Here is a 23,129-nt window from a genome sequence, read left to right as displayed (position 1 = left end):
GGAATGGTTCTGCAGGTGGTGACCACAGACCACTTCTCAGTTCCTATGCTTCCTGGCTGATGTTTTGGTCACTTTTGAATGCTGGCGGTGCTTTCACTCTAGTGGTAGCATGAGACTGAGTCTACAACCCACACAAGTGGCTCAGGTAGTGCAGCTCATCCAGGATGGCACATCAATGCGAGCTGTGGCAAAAAGGTTTGCTGTGTCTGTCAGCGTAGTGTCCAGAGCATGGAGACGCTACCAGGAGACAGGCCAGTACATCAGGAGACGTGGAGGAGGCCGTAGGAGGGCAACAACCCAGCAGCAGGACCGCTACCTCCGCCTTTGTGCAAGGAGGTGCACTGCCAGAGCCCTGCTAAATGACCTCCAGCAGGCCACAAATGTGCATGTGTCTGCTCAAACGGTCAGAAACAGACTCCATGAGGGTGGTATGAGGGCCCGACGTCCACAGGTGGGGGTTGTGCTTACAGCCCAACACCGTGCAGGACGTTTGGCATTTGCCAGAGAACACCAAGATTGGCAAATTCGCCACTGGCGCCCTGTACTCTTCACAGATGAAAGCAGGTTCACACTGAGCACATGAGCACATGTGACAGACGTGACAGAGTCTGGAGACGCCGTGGAGAACGTTCTGCTGCCTGCAACATCCTCCAGCATGACCGGTTTGGCGGTGGGTCAGTCATGGTGTGGGGTGGCATTTCTTTGGGGGGCCGCACAGCCCTCCATGTGCTCGCCAGAGGTAGCCTGACTGCCGTTAGGTACCGAGATGAGATCCTCAGACCCCTTGTGAGACCATATGCTGACACATGCACATTTGTGGCCTGCTGGAGGTCATTTTGCAGGGCTCTGGCAGTGCACCTCCTTGCACAAAGGCGGAGGTAGCGGTCCTGCTGCTGGGTTGTTGCCCTCCTACGGCCTCCTCCACGTCTCCTGATGTACTGGCCTGTCTCCTGGTAGCGCCTCCATGCTCTGGACACTACGCTGACAGACACAGCAAACCTTTTTGCCACAGCTCGCATTGATGTGCCATCCTGGATGAACTGCACTACCTGAGCCACTTGTGTGGGTTGTAGACTCCGTCTCATGCTACCACTAGAGTGAAAGCACCGCCAGCATTCAAAAGTGACCAAAACATCAGCCAGGAAGCATAGGAACTGAGAAGTGGTCTGTGGTCACCACCTGCAGAACCATTCCTTTATTGGGGGTGTCTTGCTAATTGCCTATAATTTCCACCTTTTGTCTATTCCATTTGCACAACAGCATGTGAAATTTATTGTCAATCAGTGTTGCTTCCTAAGTGGACAGTTTGATTTCACAGAAGTGTGATTGACTTGGAGTTACATTGTGTTGTTTAAGTGTTCCCTTTATTTTTTGGAGCAGTGTATATCAGGTTTCACATTGGATTTATTAACTACGAAAAGTAAGACTTGTTTTTATTTTAATTCTGGTGCCGCTCTGCACACACAATCTTGTTAGCAAGCTCGCTAGCTCTGGTCTGGCTCTCAAACTGAAATGGACCTGAGAGTCATGATCAAGGGCTAGCTCTGGTCCAACGTTAGTCAAGCCAACTCTTTGAAGTACAAAAACATTCAAAGTTCCTTCATAGAAGCAGCTCCTCTGTAGGTATAATTCGGTGGGCCTAATTCAGATAATGTATGTTATAACAACAAGATGCCCAGTGCTTCATGCCCAGCTCTTTCCTCACCCGCAATATTTCAGTCGCACCTAACACTGCACTGCAGGTAGCCTAGCGGTTAGGAGCGTTGGGCCAGTAGCCGGTTGAATGCGTTCAGTTGTGCAGCTTACTAGGTATCCCCTTAGCCTTGTCTGTCCAATTCATGTACATAGCTTGCCCGTTCCGTAGTATGCTGCTATATCCATTGGTCAAGTAATTTAATGTCAAGCTAAATGTACCTAAAAATGTATTTCATTAGTTTAAAAAGGAACGATCTAAACCGTTACTTTTTTGGGGTTCGAACCGGCTCAGAATTTTTGTTTGCTGGTCAGAACAGTGGAACAGGGGGAGGGTCCTTTACACAGAAAAAGAGACAGCAACTACGATTGGACAATATAACTAATAACAGGGCTGAGCTTGCTTTATGCAGAGTTGTATCGTGTTGGTCTTTGCATCTGTAATTTAAAAAGTTATTCACACAGTATGTCATCACTTGTGTTGATTGATTAATTCCAGTCAATAATTTAGGCTTAGGTAGCCCCCCCAAAATTGAATATAAACCAAATTTGATCACATTCATATTTTCCCAGAACACCAATAAAGTGGCCTATATTAGGCTATAAATACATGATGTTACCGCTTCATTTCCCCTGACCAGGCCCAGATGGGGTCAGAAAGGATCTAAGCTACCTGCAGCTGTGGTTGCTATAGGCTGCAGTTAATCAGACTGAAGCACAGATTCATTGTGCACGAGTTCACAAATCGAGGCAATTCAATGTATACATTTTTTGGGGTGGCGTGTATGGGCTTCCATATAAAACAGCTCGTCGCTTGTCGCAACTCCCCATACAGTTGAAGTCGGAAGTTTACATACACTTAGGTTGGAGTCATTAATACTTGTTTTTCAACCACTCCACAGATTTCTTGTTAACAAACTATAGTTTTGGCAAGTCGGTTAGGACATCTACTTTGTGCATGGCACGAGTCATGTTTCCAACAATTGTTTACAGACAGATTATTTCACTTATAATTCACTGTATCACAATTCCAGTGGGTCAGAAGTTTACATACACTAAGTTGACTGTGCCTTTAAACAGCTTGGAAAATTCCAGAAAATTATGTCATGGCTTTACAAGCTTCTGATAGGCTAATTGACATAATTTGAGTCAATTGGAGGTGTATCTGTGGATGTATTTCAAGGCCAACCTTCAAACTCAGTGCCTCTTTGCTTGACATCATGGGAAAATCTAAAGAAATCAGCCAAGACCTCAGAAAAAAAAATTGTAAACCTCTACAAGTCTGGTTCATCCTTGGCAATTTCCAAACGCCTGAAGGTACCACGTTCATCTGTATAAACAATAGTACGCAAGTATAAACCCCATGGGACCACGCAGCCGTCATTCCGCTCAGGAAGGAGACGCGTTCTGTCTCCTAGAGATGAACGTACTTTGGTGCAAAAAGTGCAAATCAATCCCAGAACAACAGCAAAGGACCTTGTGAAGATTCTGGAGGAAACCGGTACAAAAGTATCCATAGTAAAACGAGTCCTATATCGACATAACCTGAAATGCCGCTCAGCAAGGAAGAAGACACTGCTCCAAAACTGCCATTTAAAAAAAAAAGCCAGACTCCGATTTGCAACTGCACATGGGGACAAAGATCATACTTTTTGGAGAAATGTTCTCTGGTCTGATGAAACAAAAATAGAACTGTTTGGCCATAATGACCATCGTTATGTTTGGAGGAAAAAGGGGGAAGCTTGCAAGCCGAAGAACACCATCCCACCCGTGAAGCACGGGGTGGCAGCATCATGTTGTGGGAGGTGCTTTGCTGCAGGAGGGACAGGTGCACTTCACAAAATAGATGGCATCATGAGGCAGGAAAATTATGTGGATATATTGAAGCAACATCAAGACATCAGTCAGGAAGGGTAAAGCTTGGTCGCAAATGGGTCTTCCAAATGGACAATGACCCCAGCATACTTCCAAAGTTGTGGCAAAATGGCTTAAGGACAACAAAGTCAAGGTATTGGAGTGGCCATCGCAAAGCCCTGACCTCAATCCTATAGAAGATTTGTGGGCAGATCTGCAAAAGCGTGTGTGAGCAAGGAGGCCTATAAACCTGACTCAGTTATTACACCAGCTCTGTCAGGAGGAATGGGCCAAAATTCACCCAACTTATTGTGGGAAGGCTACCCAAAACGTTTGACCCAAGTTAAACAATTTTAAAGGCAATGCTTCCAAATACTCATTGAGTGTATGTAAACTTCTGACCCACTGGGAATGTGATGAAAGTAATAAAAGCTGAAATAAATCATTCTCTCTCCTATTATTCTGACATTTCACATTCTTAAAATAAAGTGGTGATCCTAAGACAGGGAATTTTTACTAGGCGTAAATGTCAGGAATTGTGAAACTGAGTTTAAATGTATTTGGCTAAGGTGTATGTAAACTTCCGACTTCAACTGTATATTATACCCACATTTTCAGACGCAATTAGCTTTGACCACATGTAGGCCAAATTATTTGATATTTATAAAAATGAAGCCTGATGAAGTAATGTTTTAAGTCAGCTAGCCCTACTGTACTTTTATATTTGTATGAGAGGGCTAGTAGGCCTAATTTTTCATTTTTGATAGGCTAACGTTACTTGATGAAGACAGGCTGCTAGAAACTCTGCTTTTGTCTTGAATCTAAAATGTAATGAGTATAGCCTTCAGACGAGAAAATAAACCCTTTATTTTCTGCACGTCCTTGTGTATTGTTGCATTATTCAAGAGTGTGATGTGGTTTTTTCAATCGTGTAATATAGTTAAGATGAGTTAAGATGAAAAGTCGCGTGCATAGTTGAGGCATGCTGGCTAGTGCCTTAATGGGATATTTTATAGGGATAGTTAAGGTAAATGTCCGTTGCCTAGCGCCAAACCCATATGACGTTCCTTTGTGGATGTGAATTGAAAAGTTAATGTACATATTATGTCAATTGAAATGTCAGTGCGCTGCCTCTCCTTCAACTTTTGTCAATGAGAAAAGCCCCGAATGAGAGCAGGATCACATGTCCTTTCAGCTGTTAGGGTCACACAGATTCCCCTCCCCCGACAGCAAGCCATGACACCCACCATCTCTGATTTGTTCTGTAGTTAGAAACGGATAAGATGAGCATTCTGGAAAAATTATTTTGTTGAAATATATAATTTGATCTCTGAGAAATTAAGCAAATTGATTGCGCCCTGATTGGACATTTTAATTTATATAATATTCTACCTAAAATCCGATTTGGACCAAACTTTTTTCTAACAATAAGTAAGACATGAGGAATTCAAAGAAGTGCTCAAAAGCGATCCACTGACACCCCACGCCAGCACCCCCCCCCCCCCCCCCCCCCCCAACAACGAGTATATAGTAACAGTTCTCTATATTTGTCAAGTAATATGGCGCTGCGGCTTAGGGTATTGTATCTTCATCCTATGTAATGTATTAGTCATTAAAGTTATTGAGTTTATGTCCCATCTTACATCCTGATATTATGAGGTTCTGACCACTAGATTGTGCTGTTCCTGCTATTAGGTGATTATTTTTTTTAATTAAGTGAATGTCGTGATGCAGAACCGTTAATACACTCCAGGATTCAATCTCTATGCAACAGCAGACACTATGTAGTGGATACTGTCACTGTCTCAACACTGCTGTCTGTCATTTATCTCCCTCTTGGCAGGTCTGGCAGGCCCACATACTTTTCTGCTGTGTTCAATACCTTCTCTCCAGCCATCAAACAGTCTTGGATCAGTAACCTGCAGATGGCCAAGCTGGCTCTGGGTATGTCTTAGTCTGGCCTCAGTCACAATCACAGACCCAATGCTCTGTCTGTTTGTGTTGGATATTTTGTGTTCCCTATTGCTTCTCCCCACTGCCTCTTGTCACTTTGTAGTTACATAGATGACTGTAGTGAGTGTATGCAGCGGGACAGCCTCTTTCTGCCTCACTGCCCTTTTCCACTTGTGATTATTTCCAAACTCAAGGTTTAGTTGCATAGCAATGGGTATTTAAAAATCTGTGTTTACCAAGCAAATATCATAAGTTGAAATTCACTTTTATCCAGCCCTGGCTCATTGGACTGTAAAATGGATTGTGAAGTTATAACGTCTGAATCTGGTGTTCAGATTATGGAATTAGGTGTTGTGTAACATATTTGGAAATGTAATATTTCACGGTTTGAATTTAGGATCACTGCTCGACACTGGAGATAGTGTTCCTCTTAGAAATGAAATTACCTGTGTGTGTTAACAGAGGAGGACAATCTGCAGGGCTGGTTCTTTGCGGAGGATGATGGTAACCAGATCAAGAAGCAGAAACATCCTCTCCTGCTCAGGCAGATGCCTGTGGTCATGTCCAAACTACAGGAGTTCAAGGTGGGCATCACCTCCCCCATACCACCTCCTCTGTCAGCCATGGGCAGAGTCAATGGCTCCATCTAAAGACGACCTATTCCTTGACCGCGTCAATCATTTGTTACAATGCCATGTAGGAAACTAGTACAATCTACATACACATGTAAAGTGAAGAGTGGTGTAAGTCTGTATCTCTTTATCTCTGTCAGGTGGAGTGTGCGGTCCATAACCCCGAGCCCCACATCAACATAGGGAGCACAGCAGACACACCTGCACTCGGACACGGCTGTGTGTGGGTGAGTAGGACACCTGGCTTTTTATCATTTGATGGCACTTTACTTGAACCCTTGGTAATAAGGTCTAAACAACAATTGAAGTCATAGATGTTATAAAAGAGATTGTCAATGGACAGCATGGACATCCATGTATGTACATCATTGCATTACAAATGATGCCAACTTGGGTCTGTTGTGCTTTTTTGACTAAAATGGCGCAGGAAGAAATGGCAGCAGTTTTACGGGTGCCCAACCAATTGTGCTATTATGTGGGGGTTTTTCGCGTTATTTGTAACTTATTTTGTACATAATGTTTCTGCAACTGTATCTTACGGCAAAAAAGAGCTTCTGGATATCAGGACAGCGATCACTCACCTCGGATTAGATGAAGATTTTTTCTTCAACAAGCAGGACGCACAGGATGTACTTCGAACACCGGACAAGGCCAACATCCCAGTTATTGGCAAGAGGAGGAGACGCAGGTACAGAGGACACAGAGCGGGATGCCTCATGAGGATCCGCAGAAGGCGAGTGGGAAAGCTGCCGTTACCGTCAATATTACTTACTAACGTGCAATCATTGGACAATAAATTAGACGAGGTACGATCACTAATATCCTACCAACGGAACATCAAAAACTGTAATATCCTATGTTTCACAGAGTTGTGGCTGAATGATGACATGGATATTCAGCTAGCGGGATACACGCTGCACCGGCAAGATAGAACAGCACACTCCGGTAGTGGGAGGGTGGGGCGGGCGCGGTCTGTGCATATTTGTAAACAACAGCTGGTGCACAATCTAAGGAAGTCTCTAGATTTTGCTCGCCTGAGGTAGAGTATCTTGTGATAAATTGCAGGCCACACTACTTGCCTAGAGAGTTTTCAGTTACACTTTTCGTGGCTGTTTATTTACCACCACAGACGGATGCTGGCACTAAGACCGCACTCAGTCAGCTGTATAAGGAAATAAGCAAACAGGAAACCACTCACCCAGAGGCGGTGCTCCTAGTGGCCGGAGACTTTAATGCCGGGAAACTTAAATCAGTTCTACCTAATTTCTATCAACATGTTAAATATGCAACCAGAGGGGAAAAAATTCTAGATCACCTGTACTCCACACACAGACGTGTACAAAGCTCTCCCTCGCCCTCCATTTGGTAAATCCGACCATAACTCTATCCTCCTGATTCCAGCTTACAAGCAAAAGTTAAAGCAGGAAGCACCAGTGACTCGGTCTATAAAAAAATGGTCAGATGAAGCAGATGCTAAACTACAGGACTGTTTTGCTATCACAGACTGGAACATGTTCCGGGATTCTTCCGATGGCATTGAGGAGTACACCACATCAGTCACTGGCTTTGTCAATTTTTTATTTGTATTTTTTTATTTCACCTATATTTAACCAGGTAGGCAAGTTGAGAACAAGTTCTCATTTACAATTGCGACCTGGCCAAGATAAAGCAAAGCAGTTCGACACCTACAACAACACAGAGTTACACATGGAGTAAAACAAACATACAGTCAATAATACAATGGAAAAATAAATCTATATACAATGTGAGCAAATGAGGTGAGATAAGGGGGGTAATGGCAAAAAAATGCCATGGTGGTGAAGTAAATGCAATATAGCAAGTAAAACACTGGAATGGTAGATTTGCAGTGGAAGAATGTGCAAAGGAGCTAAATAAATACAGTAGGGGAAGAGGTAGTTGTTTGGGCTAAATTATAGATGGGCTATGTACAGGTGCAGTAATCTGTGAGCTGCTCTGACAGCTGGTGCTTAAAGCTAGTGAGGGAGATGTGTTTCCAGTTTCAGAGATTTTTGTAGTTCGTTCCAGTCATTGGCAGCAGAGAACTGGAAGGAGAGGCGGCCAAAGGAGGAATTTGCTTTGGGGGTGACCAGAGAGATATACCTGCTGGAGCACGTGCTACAGGTGGGTGCTGCTATGGTGACCAGCGAGCTGAGATAAGGGGGGACTTTACCTAGCAGGGTCTTGTAGATGACCTGGAGCCAGTGGGTTTGGCGACGAGTATGAAGCGAGGGCCAGCCAACGAGAGCGTACAGGTCGCAGTGGTGGGTAGTATATGGGGCTTTGGTGACAAAACGGATGGCACTGTGATAGACTGCATCCAATTTATTGGAGGCTATTTTGTAAATGACATCGCATCGGTAGGATGGTCAGTTTTATGAGGGTATGTTTGGCAGCATGAGTGAAGGATGCTTTGTTGCGAAATAGGAAGCCAATTCTAGATTTAATTTTGGATTGGAGATGTTTGATGTGAGTCTGGAAGGAGAGTTTACAGTCTAACCAGACACCTAGGTATTTGTAGTTGTCCACATATTCTAAGTCAGAACCGTCCAGAGTAGTGATGCTGGACAGGCGGGCAGGTGCAGGCAGCGATCGGTTGAAGAGCATGCATTTAGTTTTACTTGCATTTAAGAGCAGTTGGAGGCCACGGAAGTAGAGTTGTATGGCATTGAAGCTCATCTGGAGGTTAGTTAACACAGTGTCCAAAGAAGGGCCAGAAGTATACAGAATGGTGTCGTCTGCGTAGAGGTGGATCAGAGACTCACCAGCAGCAAGAGCGACATCATTGATGTATACAGAGAAGAGAGTCGGCCCAAGAATTGAACCCTGTGGCACCCCCATAGAGACTGCCAGAGGCCCGGACAACAGGTCGGTGATCTGTTTGTTAACTTGGCTTTCGAAGACCTTAGAAAGGCAGGGTAGGATAGATATAGGTCTGTAGCAGTTTGGGTCAAGAGTGACCCCCCTCTGAAGAGGGGGATGACCGCAGCTGCTTTCCAATCTTTGGGAATCTCAGATGACACGAAAGAGAGGTTGAACAGGCAAGACGAGGACAAAGGACGTCTGACTGCTATGCCATCTTGGAATGGAAAAAGTACAATAAGTGCATCGAGGACGTCGTCCCCACAGTGACTGTACGTACATACCCCAACCAGAAGCCATGGATTACAGGCAACATTCTCACTGAGCTAAAGGGTAGAGTTGCCGCTTTCAAGGTGCGGGACTCTAACCCAGAAGCTTATAAGAAATCCTGCTATGCCCTGCGATGAACCATCAAACAGGCAAAGCATCAATACAGGGCTAAGATTGAATCGTACTACACCGGCTCCGACGCTATGTGGCAAGGCTTGCAAACTATTCGACTACAAAGGGAAGCACAGCCAGCCGTGAGCTTCCCAGTGACACAAGTCTACCAGACGAGCTAAATCACTTCTATGTTCGCTTCGAGGCAAGCAACACTGAGGCATGCATGAGAGCATTAGCTCTCCATAGCCAACGTGAGTAAGACCTTTAAACAGGTCAACATTCACAAGCCTGCGGGGCCAGACGGATTACCAGGACGTGTGCTCCGGACATGTGCTGACCAACTGGCAGGAATCTTCACTGACATTTTCAACATGTCCCTGATTGGGTATTACATACTAACATGTTTCAAGCAGACCACCATAGTCCCTGTGCCCAAGAACACGAAGGCAACCTGCTTAAATGACTACAGACCCGTAGCACTCACGTCCGTAGCCATGAAGTGCTTTGAAAGGCTAGTAATGGCTCACATCAACAATTATCCTAGACCCACTCCAATTTGCATACCACCCAAACAGATCCACAGATGATGCAATCTCTATTGCACTCCACACTGCCCTTTCCCACCTGGAGAAAAGGAACACCTATGTGAGAATGCTATTCATTGACTACAGCTCAGTGTTCAACACCATAGTACCCTCAAAGCTCATCACTAGCTAAGGATCCTGGTACTAAACACCACCTTCTGCAACTGGATCCTGGACTTCCTGATGGGCCGCCCCCAGGTGGTGAGGGTAGGTAGCAACACATCTGCCATTCTGATCCTCAACACTGGAGCCCCCCAGGGGTGCGTGCTCAGTCCACTCCTGTACTCCCTGTTCACCCACGACTGCATGGCCAGGCATGAATCCAACACCATCATTAAGTTTGCTGACGACACAACAGTGGTAGGTCTGATCACCGACATCGACGAGACCGCCTATAGGGAAGAGGTCAGAGACTTGGCCGGGTGGTGCCAGAATAACAACCGCTCCCTCACCGTACCCAAAACCAAGGAGATGATTGTGGACTACAGGAAAAGGAGGACAAAGCTCGCCCCATTCTCATCGACGGGGCTGTAGTGGAGCAGGTTGAGAGCTTCAAGTTCCTTGGTGTCCACATCAAACTAGAATGGTCCATACACACCAAGACAGTCGTGAAGAGGGCACGACAAAGCCTATTCCCCCTCAGGAAACTAAAAAGATTTGGCATGGGTCTTCAGATCCTCAAAAGGTTCTACAGCTGCAACATCGAGAGCATCCTGACTGGTTGCATCACTGCCTTTTACGGCAATTGCTCGGCCTCCGACCGCAAGCCACTACAGAGGGTAGTGCGTACGGCCCAGTACATCACTGGGGCAAAGCTGCCTGCCATCCAGGACCTCTACACCAGGCAGTGTAGGAGGAAGGCCCTGAAAATTGTCAAAGACCCCAGCCACCCCAGTCATAGACTGTTCTCTCTAATCAAATGGCTACCTGGACTATTTGCATTGTGTGTCCCCCCCAACCCCTCTTTTACGCTGCTGCTACTCTCTGTTTATCATATATGCATATTCACTTTATCTGTACATTCATGTACATACTACCTCAATTGGCCCGACCAACCATTGCCCCCGCACATTGGCTAACCAGGCCATCTGCATTGTGTCCCCTCTTTTACGCTACTGCTACTCTCTGTTCATCACATATGCATAGTCACTTTAACCATATCTACATGTACATACTACCTCAATCAGCCCAACTAACCGGTACCTGTATGTAGCCTCGCTTCTATTATAGCCTCGCTACTGTTTTTCACTGTCTTTTTACTGTTTTTATTTCTTTACTTACCTATTGTTCACCTAATACCTTTTTTGCACAGTTGGTTAGAGGCTGTAAGTAAGCATTTCACTGTACCTTTTGTATTCGGCGCACGTGACAAACTTTGATTTGATTTGTAACCAGTGGCAATTATTGCGAGTAGCCATTTTACTCATCAGCTTTTAATCCCTATAAAAAAAAGCTTTCTTCCACTCCCAGTGAGATCGGAATTAAATATTGAACAGAGGCCCTTTCATTCATGAGCTATAACTCTGAACCAGTGGCATATTTAATGTATGTATCCGTTTGAGAGCCTCTTAGCTGTGTGTATTTACTTCAGCGGCAGGGATAACACATGCACAGATCTGTGACTCCAAATGTACTCCAGTGATGGACTGTTCTCATTACAATGACGGCTCCCACTTTTCCATTGTAAATGACTCACTGTTGGCCTGGATTTGAGAGGGCTGTTCTCTCCCACTCTACGCTCCTATTGGTCAGTCTGCTGTACAGCTTTCTGCTGGAGTGGTTAAAAGCATTGTCAATGTTTGTTGTCGTGGTTGTTGTTTTCCCACTTGATCTATTTTATCACAACCCCTGATGAGGTCAGAATTAGAAAGCTCTGTAGAAAGGATTGTATTTTATAGCTGGGGCATGGAGTCTTTCCTGGTCAGGTCATGTGGTCATGAAAAACTTGTTTTCCTACTCCTAACTGTTACTACTCCTACCCCTGTTCAGGTGGCGAGCTGCACCAACCAGATGGGTCAGATAGCCATCGTGGCCATGCAGAACTCCAGCCCCAAGGTGACAGAGTGTTTCAATGTGGAGTCTCGGATCCTGTGCATGGCCTATGTACCCATGGAGCAGAGTACCCAGGAGAATAGGATGGGGAACCCCGAAAATAACATCTCCTTAGTGGGGAAGGCCAGTGACAACCCTACTGTCTGCCTGGGCATGGAGGAGGGCAGGTATGTGATGTCAACAGATTATGTAGTCATAGCCTACTCTGGGTTCTGCTGTCAGCTAAATAAATCTACTCATTGATTTGATTGTATTTGATTTAGAAACATAGCTCATGACATCACTTCACAACCTTTCTCTGCCTCTCTGCAGTATCATAGTCTATAAGAGCAGCCAGCAGTCCAAGAAGGTGCGTCTCCAACACTTCTTCATCCTAGACAAGTCCACCGTGACCAGCCTGGTGCACAAGAAGCAGTGTTTATACGCTGGCCTAGTGAGTGGCTCAGTTGCCATCTACTCCAGAGCACAAGGTGAGGCTTGTTCTGAAGGCTGTCTGTCTCTTAACACTAGAACTGCCTTTCAGCCTATAAACACCCGCTAGAGAACGTTGCCGGGTTGCTACCTTTAGCATATGCATCAGATGCATATCAACCCGCAACGTGCAGCAAACATGAGCACTGATGCTTGATAAATAGTGCATAAACTACACTATACAGTGCCTTTGGAAAGTATTCAGACCCCTTGACATTTTTCACATTGTATTGTTACGCTACAGCCTTATTCTAAAATGGATTACATTTACATAAAAATCCTCAGCAGTTTACACACAATACCCCATAATGGCAAAGCGAAAACAGGTATTTAGATATATATATATATATCAGAATGGCCTTGCTCAGGGAGGTGACCAAGAACCCAATGGTCACTCTGACAGAGCTCTGGAGTTCCTCTGTGGAGATGGTTGTCCTTCTGGAAGATTCTCCCATCTCTGCAGCACTCCACTAATCAGGCCTTTATGGTAGTGTCCAGACAGAAGTCAGTAAAAGGCACATGACAGCACGCTTGGAGTTTGGCAAAAGGCACCTAAAGACACTCAGACCATGAGAAACAAGATTCTCTGGCCTGATGAAACCAAGATTGAACTCTGGCCTGAATGCCAAACTTCACATCTGGAGGAAACCTGGCACCATCCCTACGGTGAAGCATGGTGGTGGCAGCATCATGTTGTGGGGATGTTTTTCAGAGGCAGGGACTGGGAGACTAGTCAGGATCGAGGGAAAGATGAACGGAGCACAATACAAAGAGACCCTTGATGAAAACCTGCTCCAGAGCGCTCAGGACCTCAGACTGGGGCGAAGGTTCACCTTCCAACAGGACACAGGACAATGACCCTAAGCATACAGCCAAGACAACGCAGGAGTGGCTTTGGGACAAGTCTCTGAATGTACTTTAGTGGCCCAGCCAGAGCCCGGACTTGAACCTGATCGAACATCTCTGGAGAGACCTGAAAATAGCTGTGCAGCAACGCTCCCCATCCAACCTGATGGAGCTTGAGAGGATCTGCAGAGAAGAATAGGAGAAACTCCCCAAATACAGGTGTGCCAAGTTTGCAGCGTCATACCCAAGAAGGCTTGATGCTGTAATCACTGCCAAAGGTGCTTCAACAAAGTACTGAGTAAAGGGTCTGAATACTTATGTAAATGTGATATAATTTTTTTTTTTTAATTCAGGCAATACACAAACCCGTTGCTGACAGGTGTATACAAATGTGCACACAGCCATACAATCTCCATACACAAACATTGGCAGGAGAATGGCCTTACTGAAGAGCTCAGTGACTTTCAACGTGGCACCGTCATAGGACGCCACCTTTACAAGTCAGTTCCATCAAATTTCTGCCCTGCTAGACCTGCCCTGGTCAACTGTAAGTGCTGTTATTGTGAAGTGGAAACATCTAGGAGCAACAACAGCTCAGCCACAAAGTGGTAAGCTACACAAGCTCACTGAACGGGACAGCCAAGTGCCAAGTGCTGATTGTCTGTCCTCGGTTGGAACACTCACTACCGAGTTGCAAACTGCCTCTAGAAGCAACGTCAGCACAATAACTGTTCGTCGGGAGCTTCATGAAATGGGTTTCCATGGCCGAGCAGTCGCACACAAGCCTAAGATCACCATGTCCAATGCCAAGCGTCGGCTGAAGTGGTGTAACGCTCACTGCCATTGGACTCTGGAGCAGTGAAAACACGTTCTCTGGAGTGATGAATCACACTTCACTATCTGGTAGTCCGACGGACAAATCTGGGTTGGCGGATGCCAGGAGAACGCTAACTGCCCCAATGCATAGGGGCCAACTGTAAAGTTTGGTGGAAGAGGAATAATGATCTGGGGCTGTTTTTCATGGTTCGGGCTAGGCCAGTTCCAGTGAAGGGAAATCTTAACGCTACAGCATACGTTGACGTTCTAGACTATTCTGTGCTTCCAACTTTGTGGCAACAGTTTGGGGAAGGCCCTTTCCTGTTAGTTTCCCTTACAATAAATTGGATTAGTAATAGTTATAATAAGCAGTCCTGTAACAGCTTATTTTTATAAAGTAAAATGTAAAAGAGAATGCTATCAACACCCAAGGCACATGGTCAAATTATTTGCTGCTGATAAATAGGCAATACACAAACTCCTTACACTATTGTCTTTCTAAATTAAATCAACCTCTTTACCCTCTTTATCATTCAGTTCAGCCTAATTTAAATTCAATTGTTAAGTAAGGTGCACATATCACCCATTCATCCATTTGTCATTCATTCAGTGAGGAGAGACAGACTCATTCGCACCTGGCTGGGTACCAACATCCTACAGCACATTTGACTTGGTGGGTTAAGTTAGGACTAGGTGTGAAAGAAACTGGTAAAAAGGCTTGAAATACTTTTCTGTTTGTGATAATTTTACAAATTTTACACATGAGCAGTGTAAAATACAAACAATTAGGAGAAGTCAGGGAAGGAGCAGGACATCTTTTTTTGGATGCTGCTTTTTTATTTTTTATTTACAAAATCAAACGTCAGTGGCCGTTGGTCTATGCTGGGGTTTTTTAACCTTTATTTAACTAGGCAAGTCAGTTAAGAACAAATTCTTATTTACAATGACGGCCTACCACAAGGCCTCTTGCGGGGACGGGGGCCTGGGATTAAAATCAATAAATATAATACAAAATAAATATAGGACAAAACACACATCACAACGAGAGAGACAACACAACAGTACATAAAGAGAGACCTAAGACAACAACATAGCATGGTAGCAACACAACATAACAATAACATGGTAGCAACACAACATGGTAGCAGCACAAAACATGGTACAAACATTATTGGGCACAGACAACAGCACAAAGGGCAAGAAGGTAGAGACAACAATACATCACACAAAGCAGCCACAACTGTCAGTAAGATTGTCCATGATTGAGTCTTTGAATGAAGTTTGGCCTAATTTGAAGTAACTTGCACAATTCTATCCATTTGTCATTCATTCAGTGGATTGGCATCGTTTGCTTGGCTTGATAGAGTCAAGGATATGTTTTGCATTATTCTTAATGCCTACTACCACATGTAACATGTTTTAGTTTCCCTTTACATTCGGTTAGTAATGCAGTAGATGGGGATGGGCGGTCATGACATTTTGTCAGCTGGTGATTGTAAAGCAATTAACTGCCGGTTTCACGGTAATTGACCGTTAATTAACATAAATACATTTAGCATCTCCTGGCTTCCACGCATAGTCTACAAGCCACTGATGCAGACCTTTGGAACATCTACATTTTAAAGTCTAAATCCATGTAATATAGCCAACACCAGGTATTCCCCAAAAAGTCCAATGGGCCTATACATTTGGGTGAGTTTTTTTCTCTCGTCTGAGTAGCCTCATTTCACTGCCAAAAATAAAATTAAACCATCTAGTGTTCAGCGAAATAACAACACAATGTCGAATACAGGTAGCCTAGTCAAATAATTAACATCCAATCACATTAACCGTTACTCTCTTGCGGGAATTCCACTAACGGTCTGTATGTAGCCAAACGTAGCTGCTGCTCATTCCGTTTGCTGGGAAATTGCTGAATGTTTTTAAAAAAGGCCCGCATCCATAGAGACACATACCAGCTCTACTGGTAGTACTGCTACTACCAGCAGTACTGCACCTGTTGACAAAACAAGTTCTGCTTCCACGAGCACATCCAATGCTAGCATCAGTAATTCTACATTTGTTGTTAGCCCAGCTAGCATGGACACTGACAGTTGTGAATCTGACAGTTGTGAATCTGCCCCCTTACCTGGGAAAGCACCGAACAACAGACAGGGACGTTGGACCATCGAAGGCGCAAATATGATGATAACTACATTGAGTTGGGGTTCACTTATATTCGGACTAGTGCCTTTCATCAGCCAGTGTGTTATATGTGCAAAAGTACTATCTCACAACTCGATGAAACCTTCACTTTTGCGCAGACATTTAGAAACAAAACATGCCAATTTGAAAAATAAGCCACAGGAGTTTGAGTGAGAATTAAGGCGACTTTCGAGTAGTAAGACATGTAAAAAAGCAACAGATACCATTAATAAGAAGGGGCTAGAAGTGTCTTATATAGTGAGCTACCGAGTGGCTAGAACAGGGAAGCCCCATACTATTGTGGAGGACTTCATTCTTCCTGCTGCAGCGGATATGGCTGGGACAATGCTGGGGGAAAAGGCCCCAAAAAAAACTATACAAACAATGCCTTCATCAAACAACACTGTTTCACAACGCATCAGTGACATGGCAGGAGATGTTTTGAAACAATTACTGCTTCGCTTACAAGCCAGTGAATTATATGCGTTACAGCTGGATGAGTCAACAGACGTGGCGGGCCTGGCACAACTCCTGGTATATGTCCGTTATGTTTATGGAGGGTCAATTAAGGGAGGCATCCTCTTCTGCAAACCAGGACAACAGGAGATAATATTTTTTAAGTACTGGACAGCTTTGTGACATCAAATGGACTTTGGTCAAGATGCGTTGACAGGGAGACAAAAGCCATGACAGGGAGACAAAAGCCATGACAGGGAGACAAAAGCCATGACAGGGAGACATAGTGGAGTGGTAATGCGCGTGCAAGCAGTTGCTCCCGATGCCACTTGGGGACACTGCAGCATCCACCGAGAGGCTCTTGCTGCCAAGGGAGTGCCTGACAGCTTGAAAGATGTTTTGGACACTACAATGAAAATGGTTAACTATGTTAATTTATGGCTGCAATCCCGTTAACGGGATATGACAACAGCCAGTGAAAGTACAGGGCGCCAAATTCAAACAACAGAAATCTCATAATAAAAATTCCTCAAACATACAAGTATCTTATACCATTTTAAAGGTAATCTTGTTATTAATCCCACCAAAGTGTCCGATTTCAAATAGGCTTTACAGCGAAAGCACCACAAACGATTGTTAGGTCACCGCAAAATCACAGAAAAACACAGCCAATTTCCCAGCCAAAGACAGGAGTCACAAAATGCAGAAATGGAGATCAAATTAATCACTAACCTTTGATGATCTTCATCAGATGACACTCATAAGACACAATGTTACACAATAAATATATGTTTTGTTCGATAAAGTTCATATTTCTATCCAAAAACCTCAGTTTACATTGGCGCCATGTTCAAAAATGCCTCCAAAATATCCGGAGAGAGAGCCACGTCAAATAACATAAATACTCATCATGAAAGATACATGTTTTACATAGAATTAAAGATACACTTGTTCTTAATGCAACCACTGTGTCAGATTTCAAAAGCTTTACGGCAAAAGCACAATATTAAATAATCTGAGAACAGCGTTCAGCCACAAAAGGAAGCCATACAGTTACCCGCCAAATTGTGCAGTCAACAAAACTCATAAAAAGCATTATAAATCTTCACTTACCTTTGCTGATCTTCGTCGGAATGCACTCCCAGGACTCCCACTTCCACAAGAAATGTTTGTTTTGTTCGGTAATGTCCATCATTTATGTCCAAATAGCTATTTTTGTTAGCGTGTTTGGTAAACAAATCCAAAGTCAGAAAGCGCGTTCACTAAAAGCTGACAATGTCGAAAAGTTCCGTAACAGTCAGTAGAAACATGTCAAACGATGTATTGAATCAATCTTTAGAATGTTTTTAACATAAATCTTCAGTAATGTTCCAACCGGAGAATTACATTGACTTCAGATGTGCAATGGAACAGAGCTCCCTCTCATGTGAGGTCAGAGCATGGTCAGAGCATGGTCAGAGCATGGTCAGAGCATGGTCAGAGCATGGTCAGGTCATGATAGACCTGACTAATTCCTGTCTCCTTTGGCCCCACTTCACAGTAGAGGCATCAGACAAGGTTCTACAGACTGTTGACATCTAGTGGACGCCGTAGGAAGTGCAAACTCATCCATATCCCACTGTGTATTCAATAGGGGCTGTGTTGAAAATCTACCAACCTCAGAATTCCCACTTCCTGTTTGGATTTTTTTCTCAGGTTTTTGCCTGCCATATGAGTTCTGTTATACTCACAGACATCATTCAAATAGTTTTAGAAACTTCAGTGTTTTCTATCCAATACTAATAATAATATGCATATATTAGCAACTGGGACTGAGGAGCAGGCAGTTTACTATGGGCACCTCTGGGCACCTTTCATCCAAGCTACTCAATACTGCCCCTGCAGTCATAAGAAGTTAAAGCAAGGCCCCTGAACTCTAGTGTATTTTCTGCACTTTGCAATGATATGGGCAGTGACCATGTAACGCTTTTACAACTTACAGAAGTGAGCTGGTTATCAAAGGGCAAAGTATTGACACATTTCTTCATTTTTTTTTTTAATTGAGAGAATTGAGCTTAAAGTTTTCTTTACTGACCATAATTTTCACTTGTCTGACCGCTTGCATGATGACGAGTTTCTCACACGACTGGTCTGAGTGATGTTTTTTCTCGCCTGAATGATCTGAATCTAGGATTACAGGGACTCCGCAACTATATTCAATGTGCGGGACAAAATTGAGGCTATGATTTAAGAAGTTGGCGCTCTTCTGTCTGCATTAACAAGGACAACACGCAGGTCTTTCCATCATTGTATGATTTTTTTGTGTGCAAATTAACTCAATTTACAAACAATGTAAAATGAGATATAGCGAAGCACCTGAGTGAGTTGGGTGCGCAATTATGCAGGTACTTTCCTGAAACGGGTGACACAAACAACTGGATTCGTTATCCCTTTCATGCCCTGTCTCGAGTCGACTTACCGATATCTGAACAAGAGAGCCTCATCGAAAGTGCAACAAGCGGTTCTGTGTAAATTTTATTTAATCAAAAGCCACTCTCAGAATTCTGGATTGGGCTGCGCTCAGAGTATCCTGCCTTGGCAAATCGTGCTGTTAAGACACTGATGATCTTTGCAACCACGTACCTACAGTTGAAGTTGGAAGTTTACATACACCTTAGACAAGTACATTTTAAACTCAGTTTTTCACAATTCCTGACATTTTAATCCTAGTGAAAATTCCCTGTCTTAGGTCAGTAGGATCACCACTTTATTTTAAGAATGTGAAATGTCAGAATAATAGTAGATAATTATTTATTTCAGCTTTCATTCCTTATATTACATTCCCAGTGGGTCAGAAGTTTACATATACTCAATTAGTATTTGGTTGCATTGCCTTTTAAATTGTTTAACTTGGGTCAAATGTTTCGGGTATCCTTCCACAAACTTCCCACAATAAGTTGGGTGAATGTTGGCCCATTCCTCCTGACAGAGCTGATGTAACTGAGTCAGGTTTGTAGGCCTCCTTTCTCGCACGCGCTTTTTCAGTCCTGCCCACAAATTTTCTATAGGGTTGAGGTCAGGACTTTGCAATGGCCACTCCAATACCTTGACTTTGTTGTCCTTAAGCCATTTTGCAACAACTTTGGAAGAATGCGTGGGGTCATTGTCCATTTGGAAGACCCATTTGCGACCAAGCTTTAACTTCCTGACTGATGTCTTGAGATGTTGCTTCAATATGTCCATATAATTTTCCTGCCTCATGATGCCATCTCTTTTGTGAAGTGCACCAGTCCCTCCTGCAGCAAAGCACCCTCACAACATGATGCTGCCACCCCCGTGCTTCACGGTAGGGATGGTGTTCTTCGGCTTGCAAGCTTCCCCCTTTTTCCTCCAAACATAACGATGGTCATTATAGCCAAATAGTTATATTTTTGTTTCATCAGACCAGAGGACATTTCTCCAAAAAGTACGATCTTTGTCCCCATGTGCAGTTGCAAGCCGTAGTATGGCTTTTTTTCTGGCGGTTTTTGAGCAGTGTCTTCTTCCTTGCTGAGCGGCCTTCCAGGTTATGTCGATATAGGACTCGTTTTACTATGGCTATAGATACTTTTTTACCGGTTTCCTCCAGCATCTTCACAAGGTCCTTTTGCTGTTGTTCTGGGATTGATTTGCACTTTTCGCACCAAAGTACGTTCATCTCTAGGAGACAGAACGCGTCTCCTTCCTGAGCGGTATGACGGCTGCATGGTCCCATGGTGTTTATTATACTTGCGTACTATTGTTTGTACAGACGAACATGGTACCTTCAGGCGTTTGGAAATTGCTCCCAAGGATGAACCAGACTTGTGGAGGTCTACAATTTTTTATTCCTGAGGTCTTGGCTGATTTCTTTTGATTTTCCCATGATGTCAAGCAAAGAGGCACGGAGTTTGAAGGTAGGCCTTGAAATACATCCACAGGTACACCTCCAATTGACTCAAATGTCAACTAGCCTATCAGAAGCTTCTAAAGCTATGACATCATTTTCTGGAATTTTCCAAGCTGTTTAAAGGCACAGTCAACTTAGTGTATGTAAACTTCTGACCCACTGGAATTGTGGTACTGTGAATTACAAGTGAAATAATCTGTCTGTAAACAATTGTTGGACAAATGATTTGTGTCATGCACAAAGTAGATGTCGTAACTGACTTGCCAAAACTATTAGTTTGTTAACAAGAAATTTGTGGAGTGGTTGAAAAACGAGTATTAATGACTCCAACCTAAGTTTATCTAAACTTCCGACTTCAACTGTATGTGAGAGTGGATTCTCGACCCTCACAAGCATGAGAACTAAATACAGGCAGACTGTGTGGGAAATTATTTAAGACTCTCCAATACAACCCAACATTGCAGAGTTATGTGCATTCTTTCAAGCAGACCCTTCTCATTAACCTCTAACACCTCCCAAACCCGGATCCGGGAGCACCCCCATCAGTAGAAAAGCTACTAGCATAGCCTAGCATAGCGTCACAAGTAAATACTAGCATCTAAATATCATTAAATCACAAGTCCAAGACACCAGATGAAAGATACACATCTTGTGAATCCAGCCATCATTTCTGATTTTTAAAATGTTTTACAGGGAAGACACAATATGTAAATCTATTAGCTAACCACGTTAGCAAAAGACACCACTTTTTTTACTCCACCAGTTTTTTACTCCATCAGTAGCTATCACAAATTCGACCAAATAAAGATATAAATAGCCACTAACCAAGAAACAACTTCATCAGATGACAGTCTGGTAACATATTTATTGTATAGCATATGTTTTGTTAGAAAAATGTGCATATTTCAGGTATAAATCATAGTTTACCATTGCAGCCACCATCACAACTCTCACCAAAGCGACTAGAATAACTACAGAGAGCAACGTGTATTACCTAATTACTCATCATAAAACATTTCTTAAAAATACACAGCGTACAGCAATTGAAAGACACAGATCTTGTGAATCCAGACAATATTTCAGATTTTCTAAGTGTTTTACAGCGAAAACACAATATAGCGTTATATTAGCATACCACAATAGCAAACATCACAACCGCATTGATTCAAGCCAAACATAGCGATTATGTATAAACCACCAAAAGATATTAATTTTTTCACTAACCTTCTCAAAACTTCTTCAGATGACAGTCCTATAACATCATATTACACAATGCATATAGAGTTTGTTCGAAAATGTGCATATTTAGCGGCACAAATCGTGGTTATACAATGAGAAAAGTAGCAAAGCTGCCCAGAAAATGGCAGGAGAAATCTTTGAAGAGGCACCTACTCTAATCAGTAACTATTCCAAAACTTGACTAAAAAATACAGGTTGGACAGCAATTGAAAGACAAATTAGTTCTTAATGCAATCGCTGGGTTACATTTTTAAAATTAACGTTACTTCAAGCATACAGCGTGCGCTAAAGCGAGACCGCACCATAATTCATGGCGGAATTATTATCTGACATTTGTCAACATAAGTACGAATTAACAGCATAAAGACTGCTTACTATTAGCTGAGCTTCCATCAGAATCTTGGGCAAGGTGTCCTTTCTCCAGAACAATCGTCTTTGGGTTGAAAGATGTCCTCTTGTCCGGTCGAAATAGCCGCTAATGTTAGCCGCCAACTGGAGAGGTGTCCAACTCGTGAAAGCGCATGACAAAGAAATCCCAGAAAATCGCAATAAACTGCTATAAACTGCTAAATCGGTTTAAATTAACTACCTTATGATGTCTAACACCTATAACGAATAAAAACATGACCGGAGATATAGAACTACTAAAACGAAAGCGTTTGCAGGACGCCATTGTGATGTCTTCATGCGTCAGGCGCACCGTTGAAAAGGACGGTACATCCGTTCCACGGTCTTATAAAGGGCCCAGATTGCGCAATCCACTCCATTCAAATTCTCCCCGCTTACTGACATCTAGAGGAAGACGTATGCAGTGCATGTAGCCCGATGGCTTACATGGGGACTTATAAACTGTCCTCAGAACAGGGACCTCGATTTCTGAAATCTCACTCCCTGACAGGAAATGTGCTGCAGAATGAGTTCTGTTTCACTCAGAGAAATAATTCAAACGGTTTTAGAAACTAGAGTGTTTTCTATCCAATAGTAATAATAATATGCATATTGTACGAGCAAGAATTGAGTACGAGGCAGTTTAATTTGGGAACTCATTTTAACAAAGTCGAAATGGCACCCCCATAGGCTCAAGAAGTTAACCTGTGGTGAGTTATTCACAATGTTTGATGAACAAAAAAAGTTTTATATGTAAGATGAGCAAAATAAAGTGCTAAATTATTGAGTATT

At 43.4% G+C, this 23,129-nt stretch overlaps 1 protein-coding gene across 1 annotated transcript in view; it reads left to right on the top strand.

Moving 5' to 3' along the window:
- LOC120023072 (rho guanine nucleotide exchange factor 10-like) overlaps window positions 1-23,129 on the top strand; it is a 105,214-nt gene that overhangs the window by 53,687 nt on the left and 28,398 nt on the right. The window contains exons 20-24 of the mRNA XM_038967027.1: window positions 5,390-5,490; window positions 5,962-6,083; window positions 6,272-6,358; window positions 11,969-12,198; window positions 12,344-12,501. Of these exons, the coding sequence (XP_038822955.1) occupies window positions 5,390-5,490; window positions 5,962-6,083; window positions 6,272-6,358; window positions 11,969-12,198; window positions 12,344-12,501 (698 nt within the window). The remainder of the gene's footprint in view (window positions 1-5,389; window positions 5,491-5,961; window positions 6,084-6,271; window positions 6,359-11,968; window positions 12,199-12,343; window positions 12,502-23,129) is intronic.

Source organism: Salvelinus namaycush, chromosome 28 (genome assembly GCF_016432855.1).
Source record: "Salvelinus namaycush isolate Seneca chromosome 28, SaNama_1.0, whole genome shotgun sequence".
NCBI lineage: Eukaryota > Metazoa > Chordata > Actinopteri > Salmoniformes > Salmonidae > Salvelinus > Salvelinus namaycush.
The sequence above is the reverse complement of the archived record's forward strand: the minus strand, read 5'-3'. Positions and strand labels throughout refer to the sequence as shown.